At 42.4% G+C, this 6,656-nt stretch overlaps 1 protein-coding gene across 1 annotated transcript; it reads left to right on the top strand.

Moving 5' to 3' along the window:
- Positions 1-558: 558 nt before the first annotated feature.
- On the top strand, positions 559-6,269 carry RAB39B (RAB39B, member RAS oncogene family). Its single transcript, XM_004022245.6, has 2 exons — positions 559-1,016; positions 3,415-6,269. Exons 1-2 carry the CDS (start codon positions 802-804, stop codon positions 3,839-3,841), a joined length of 642 nt encoding a protein of 213 aa, XP_004022294.1. The 5' UTR covers positions 559-801; the 3' UTR covers positions 3,842-6,269.
- The last annotated feature ends 387 nt before the right edge of the window (positions 6,270-6,656 follow it).

The raw sequence follows: 6,656 nt of genomic DNA, 5'->3' as shown, positions 1-6,656 counted from the left end.
TTTTAACAGGCTGTCTAGGTTTGTCATGGCTTTTCTTCCAAGGCTTCCCTAGTGGCTCAGACAGTAAAGAATCCGCCTGCCAATGCAGGCGACCCAGGTTTGATCTCTGATTCGGGAAGATCCCCTGGAGAAGGGAATGGCAATCCACTCCAGTATTCTTGCCTGGAAAATCCCATGGACAGAGGAGCCTGGCGGATTACCATCCATGGGGTCGCAAAGAGTCTGACACGACTGAGCGAGTAACACTGTCTTCTTCCAAGGACCAAGCGTCTTTTAATTTCCTGGCTGCAGTCACCATCGCCTTTGATTTTGGAGCCCAAGAAAATAAAGTCTGCCACTGTTTCCATTTTCCCCCCATCCGTTTGCCGGGGAAGTGATGAGACCGGATGCCGTGCTCTTAGATTTTTGAATGCTGACTTTTCAGCCAGAAAGGCAGGGAACTAGCTTCCGCAGCCCCCAACCCCGCCCCCGCCCGCCCCCGGCCATTTCCGTGTGCGCTGCTCTTACAGACAATGCGGTGCTGGGCGTCGCCTCTACCTGGAGGATTACAGTAAGCCTGTTGTCAGTGATGAGTCAGAGTGCGTGGTGCTGATGCTGCTGCCATTTCATCACCTCCGCGAGCGCAGCATCCATCCCTCGGTCCTCCCCGCGCCTGGGCCTACCTGGCCTGAGGCTCCCAGGCCAACGATGCCCTCGTGGCCGATCTAGATCAGGACCGAGCCGCGCTCTCCGAGGCCCCGGCCTGGCGCCCCCATCTCGCCGCCCGCGGCCCGGGCCAAGGAGACCTGCCGAGCCTCGGCCATGGAGGCCATCTGGCTGTATCAGTTCCGGCTGATTGTCATCGGGGATTCCACGGTGGGCAAGTCGTGTCTGATCCGCCGCTTCACCGAGGGCCGCTTTGCCCAGGTTTCGGACCCGACGGTGGGGGTGGATTTCTTCTCCCGTCTGGTGGAGATCGAACCCGGAAAACGCATCAAGCTCCAGATCTGGGATACCGCGGGTCAAGAGAGGTTCAGGTGGGAGCGCAGACTCGGCCCGTGAGCAGTGGGAGGGTCTTCTGGGTTTTCCCGATCCCCGGGGGAAGAGGACTTCCTGGTCCTGGTCGCCGCCCTTAGCCAAGGTAGCGAGGCTCTGAGAGTTTCTGCTCAAGCCCACCTTCAGCTAGCTGGGAATTCAGCACAGGGAAAGATACATCCTGCCAATCAATAATACATATTGCTCGTACCACAACTCCACCAACTTGCCCCCTTGGTGGTTAATCAACTCACTGGAGTTGATCACTGTCATTCATCAATTTCAGTCCCTATGCTACATTTCAAAAAATGTTCCCAAGTCATCCTAATGTAGGATGACAGATCTAGATAGGTGATGTAGAGATAAAGATATAGATATAAATACTAGATAGAAATAGAGATGTCTGTGATAATTGATTCTTTCTTGCAACTAGCACACATGCAATGATCATTCACTCTCTGCCAGACACTGCACCTATCACTGGGGAAACAGCCTGAGGAAACTCCTGCAAGGGGATGCCATGTAAACAAAATAGACACAGGCATTGCCCTCCTAGAATGTCTCTGCTAGCATAGTGGAGGGGGAACTAGGTCAGTAATTACACAAAGGAGTGCCTTGTTCATATTTGTAGGCTCACAGCCTACGATAACACTTAGCACATAATGAGTGATCAATAAACAGGTGGAATTTTCTCTTCCAACACTTTGTTTCACTTGTAGCATGTATCACGTGTAATTATGTGTATGGACACAGATGAGGGAAGGCTTACTGGAGACAATGACGCCTGATGAGTGTGAGGAAACTGCACGTATAAAGACAAAAGTCAGAGCAGCGTACACAGAAAACTTTGAGCTACAGTCATGCAGAGGAGCCGAAACTTGATCAAGAGGCCTCAATAAATCATCATTTAGCTAGTGAACACAAATCAAGCATAGAAGATATTGGTTAGCTGGTTGAAGAGGGGTGGGGAGAAGAGAAAAATTAGACTTGTCTCCACTTCCCCACTTCCGCAAACAAATATCCTTGTCCAGGTTCACTTTGAGCTTGTGATTTCATGTTTCATACTATAAGCGAAGAAAGGCATCTTTTGTGTTTGTCACAATTTCTTTCTGTATGAACAGCCTTTTCATATCCACAGATTATTATTTATTGGATGATAGTGACTTCTAAGGGTTCTTTGTATATTAAGAATATTAATCCTTTTCTGTCATGGATGTTGTAAAGTGTTTTTCCAGTTTTTCATTTGTCTTTTAACTTTATTTACATTAAGAAATTTTTTTGTTGTTTTGTTCTTACCATCATCTAGCTAGGACTCCAATTCCCTGGACAATGTTTGTTCTGTTAGTACTGGGCCATTTGTCCTAAGGCTTAAGCTATCGAGTCCCTCATTGTTTATATTCTTCATCCAAGGAGAAAGAAAAACTAAAAATAGACATAGGTCAAAAAGCATGGTAGTCTAAGGAAAGTGACTGGATAAGCAAATAGTTCTACAATGTCTAAGACACCCTGAGAAAAGTATCATAATGCACATTGAAAATGAAGCTCCTCAAATCAAGAAGTGAAAATATATATGGTTTCTTCCATTTCAAAAGTAGAGAAAATGTATAATAGGTTTTAGAAACATTCTGATTACAATGCTTTAAATAAATCATATGATTTTAAGGGGAAGCTTTGTCTATTTAGGCAGTTTTTCCCACCTGGTAGCTCCTGAGTCAGCCTCTCTGAAGTGGGGCAGACAGACACTTGGCTCAAGATCTTTGCAGACTATCCCTCTTTTTCCTATTCCCACATGGCCTGCAAAGTAAAAAAACAAAATCGTGTTCCTCCTCACAGAAGAGATTGAAGACCTCTGATGAAAATAAAAAGGTAACAGAGAAATACGGTAATGATAAATGGAGCACTTCTGTGATATATACTTGTATTTCCTGTCAACTGTCATAAACTCATTTTTCTTTTTTAGAAAATCCTATGCCAACTACGATTATTTGTAATGAGCTCTCCAGGTGACAGAATACTTAATCCATTATTTCATTTGCCTCATGATAACCTTTTACTTAGATATCCCACTTAGCAGAAAAGGAAATCTCATTCAGCTCTTCAGTGGTGAGAATGGACGGGTTAACTATGGTTTGACCTAAGCTGAGGGAAAATGCCTGTATGCCCATGAGCATTCATTTCTAGAAGATACCATCTCAAAGTTTAGCTCAATTGAAAAGTTTAGCTCAATTGCAAATTCATGTATCATTATTATGATGGAATGACGTTTGTATTCCTTTGTTACAAAGAGAAAAGCATTTTTGCTGAAGGACTCTGTCGCTAACCAGAGACCACTCTTTGAGTTCACTGAAGTACAGGAGTTTGGGCTTGGCATTCAATCTTGACTTCTCTCTTGTGTTCTAGATCCATCACTCGTGCCTACTACAGGAACTCAGTAGGTGGTCTTCTCTTATTTGACATTACCAACCGCAGGTCTTTCCAGAATGTCCACGAGTGGTTAGAAGAGACCAAAGTACACGTCCAGCCCTACCAAATTGTATTCGTTCTCGTGGGTCACAAGTGTGACCTGGATACACAGAGGCAAGTGACTCGCCACGAGGCTGAGAAACTGGCTGCTGCGTATGGCATGAAGTATATTGAAACGTCAGCCCGAGACGCCATTAATGTAGAGAAGGCCTTCACAGACCTGACGAGAGACATATATGAGCTGGTGAAAAGGGGGGATATTACCATCCAGGAGGGCTGGGAAGGGGTGAAGAGTGGATTTGTCCCCAACGTGGTTCACTCTTCAGAAGAGGTAGTCAAATCAGAGAGAAGATGTTTGTGCTAGTCAGCCCTTGTGTCTCCAAAACCTGCTGTCCCACCTGGACTTCAGCTGATCAAAATGATAGAATCATCATGCGACTCAAGAGAACTTAAACCTCTATATTGGATACCAAGTGAGCCTCTTCCCCAAGGGGCCCTCAGACAGGTGATGGGTAGGTAGGTGGGGGAACCTGGAACTGGAACTGGCCCTGTTTTGTGGCCCAAGCTGCGCACTGGCTGCTCTGTATGCCCTTTGTAGACTGTATGTCAAAAAGCTGAGGTCCAGGGAACCAGGCCCCCCAGGAAAGTACACCCACAGTCAGGACAACTATTTCTCGGTGTTGCATAGGTCACGATCATAATAAAACATGTAAAGGGAAGAAGAGTATCACATCGGGAACAATGATCAAACCTACAAAAATGAGAGATATCAACCCAACCAATGAGAATATCCTGCACTAAATGTATGTGTGGGGTTTGGTTAAAAGGTACCAATTAGCTCTCCATAGCTCATCTGTAAAATGAGGGGTATGGGCCAGTCTTTTCATAAGACCCATTCAAGGCCTGGTGTTCTGGTAAAAAAAAAATGGTGTGAATGTCAAGAGGGAGTCAATTTATATACTGTTATTATCACATTCAAAAAAATGTACAGTCTTGTGCAAGAATAACCAGCAGTGTGTAAGAAATCTTCCCATGCAAATTATCATGGAATTAGAAGAGAGAAATACTATTAACACCGATGCCATCCCCCTTTCGCCTCTGACCACACCTGGGTTTCACTGCTTTGGTGACTATGATCTCAACATAAACATCTGCTTAGGAGGGGCTGTAACCCTTACAGACACATTATGGTTCACTGAATGACCTGTTTGATCATTATAAGGGGCCATGAGGTTTTCTTCCCCAGTTTACAAAAAAATTAACTGAGAGGCAGAGGAGAGTCACTAGGCCCAAGTGAAGGTCTTCTGACTCCTGGTTTTTACTTCACTGCATCATCCTGCTGCCCAATGAATAAACTGTTATTGTTTACTTTGGAAGAGATATGACTGCAAATAAATATTCTCTACATGTTAGGATATGTTTCCTTATTGATTATAACTCAGCTCTAACCCTGACGAAACCTGGGCATAAGTCAAAAGGTAAAGCCTATTCAGGTATTATCGAAAAGAGGATTTTACACAAGTGAATAATTGCACAGTGAACACACATTAGAACTGTTTGGGTTATAAGTGTTCTTATCGCTGAAATACAGTGGGTATATTATTGAAAGGAACTAAATACAGCAATGGGGAGTGGGGTGGGGGTAAATACTCACTTCACAATGACCTTGGCTCCTTTTTTGCCATATGCCTACACTGGGCTCCTATCTACCCTACAAAGTTAACTCTTAATTCTCAGGTGAACAGACAGCTAACTAGTTGCATCAGAAACTTGAAATGGTTGCCTTGCAGTTCCATTATCTTCTTGAAGAGACATGATGCTTTAAATGATTTTTTGATTGTAGCCAGTTCAGCTAGGCAAAAGCCATACTTTTTGTAGTGAAAAAAACCAATTCTGATTAGAGTCAGGTTTCTCATTTCCATTGTGATAGGAATGCCTAAGGATGGTAAATTCTTTGAAATATGGTATTGAATTTCAGAATGGATGTAACTGAATCTGAAATTTGGAGGATTTACTTCAGTCAAAATAAAGCAGTAAAATCATGAAAATTATGGAAACAAACCACCTTGGACCTACCTGCAGCATCCACTACAAGTGACCCAATCATCGTCTCTTCCTTGGTTTAGCGTGACCTAGCTTGGGTGGAGTAACTAAGTTGCCAGCTTTGTGGTTGTCAAAGACAAATAAAAGATAGTAAATTGGGCTAACACAAAGTTTCATCAACTGCTATACTTAATTATGTTTAGAAGATTCTGAAAGCAAGATTATCCAGTGGATAGATGAGAGTTGACTGGATTCTGTCAGTTCAAGAAAAAAAGGATAGAAACAAAACTCTCAACCATTTTCTTGACTTAAATACATCATATGTATATTTTTCTCATTCTTTGCATTTTTAGACAGGTTTAAAAATACTCATCATAGATTCAGCAGAAGTGGCTGAGCTTAACTGCTTAAACAAGTTCTAGAACTTTAAAACTCATTTTAGTAGAATTCAGTGCTGTTGTCACTGCAATAAGTGGGTTTTGGAAAATGTGTGAAAAAGTCGGGTGTTAGTATAATATTAAGGGTAAAGCTCTAGAAGCTATTTTATTACATAGGTGAAGATAAGATAAACTAACTTGTAACAAAGACCACAACTGCATGTTGGATTAGATTGCCTCATATTCCAGAATAAAATGTACTGTGTACTTTTCCTCACTTTTTGTGCACTGTAATGAAATGTGAAAAACTTTAGCTGTATGTGAATGAAAATATGCTTGTATTTAGTAAAATGGTTGATTATGTGACTGTAAGATTCCAAGTGTGTGTTGTAGCTATTTCCAGAGGAGTCTGTCCCTACAGTGTAGCAACTGCTACCAAGAACATCAGGTAGGTGGAACATAGCACAACAGTATTCACCAATATCTTAAAGCCAGAAAGTTAGAGGATCATCAGGTTGAAAGTCACAGAGACCTCACTAATGCCTGGAAATGCCATATGACTTCTGCAAACATTTGTTCTGTGAAGCCTAAATATGAATCATTGCAATTTTTAGTCAAGGGTTTTTTGTTTAAATTTTAACTATTTTTATTAAATAGCTCCTAAAAATTGGGGGGGGGGTTGTTTTTTAATTGAAGTATAGTTGATTTATAATATTATACTCATTTCAGATTTATAAAATAGTGATTCAGTATTTTTAT

This window comes from Ovis aries, chromosome X, assembly GCF_016772045.2.
Source record: "Ovis aries strain OAR_USU_Benz2616 breed Rambouillet chromosome X, ARS-UI_Ramb_v3.0, whole genome shotgun sequence".
Lineage (NCBI taxonomy): Eukaryota > Metazoa > Chordata > Mammalia > Artiodactyla > Bovidae > Ovis > Ovis aries.
Note: the sequence above shows the minus strand (reverse complement) of the source record. Positions and strands in the feature narration are given on the sequence as shown.

Coding starts and splice junctions, on each gene's coding strand:
- RAB39B (XM_004022245.6), top strand. CDS start 802: ATGGAGGCCATCTGGCTGTATCAGTTCCGGCTGATTGTCATCGGGGAT. Junction 1,017..3,414: donor GCGGGTCAAGAGAGGTTCAG/GTGGGAGCGCAG, acceptor CTTGTGTTCTAG/ATCCATCACTCGTGCCTACT.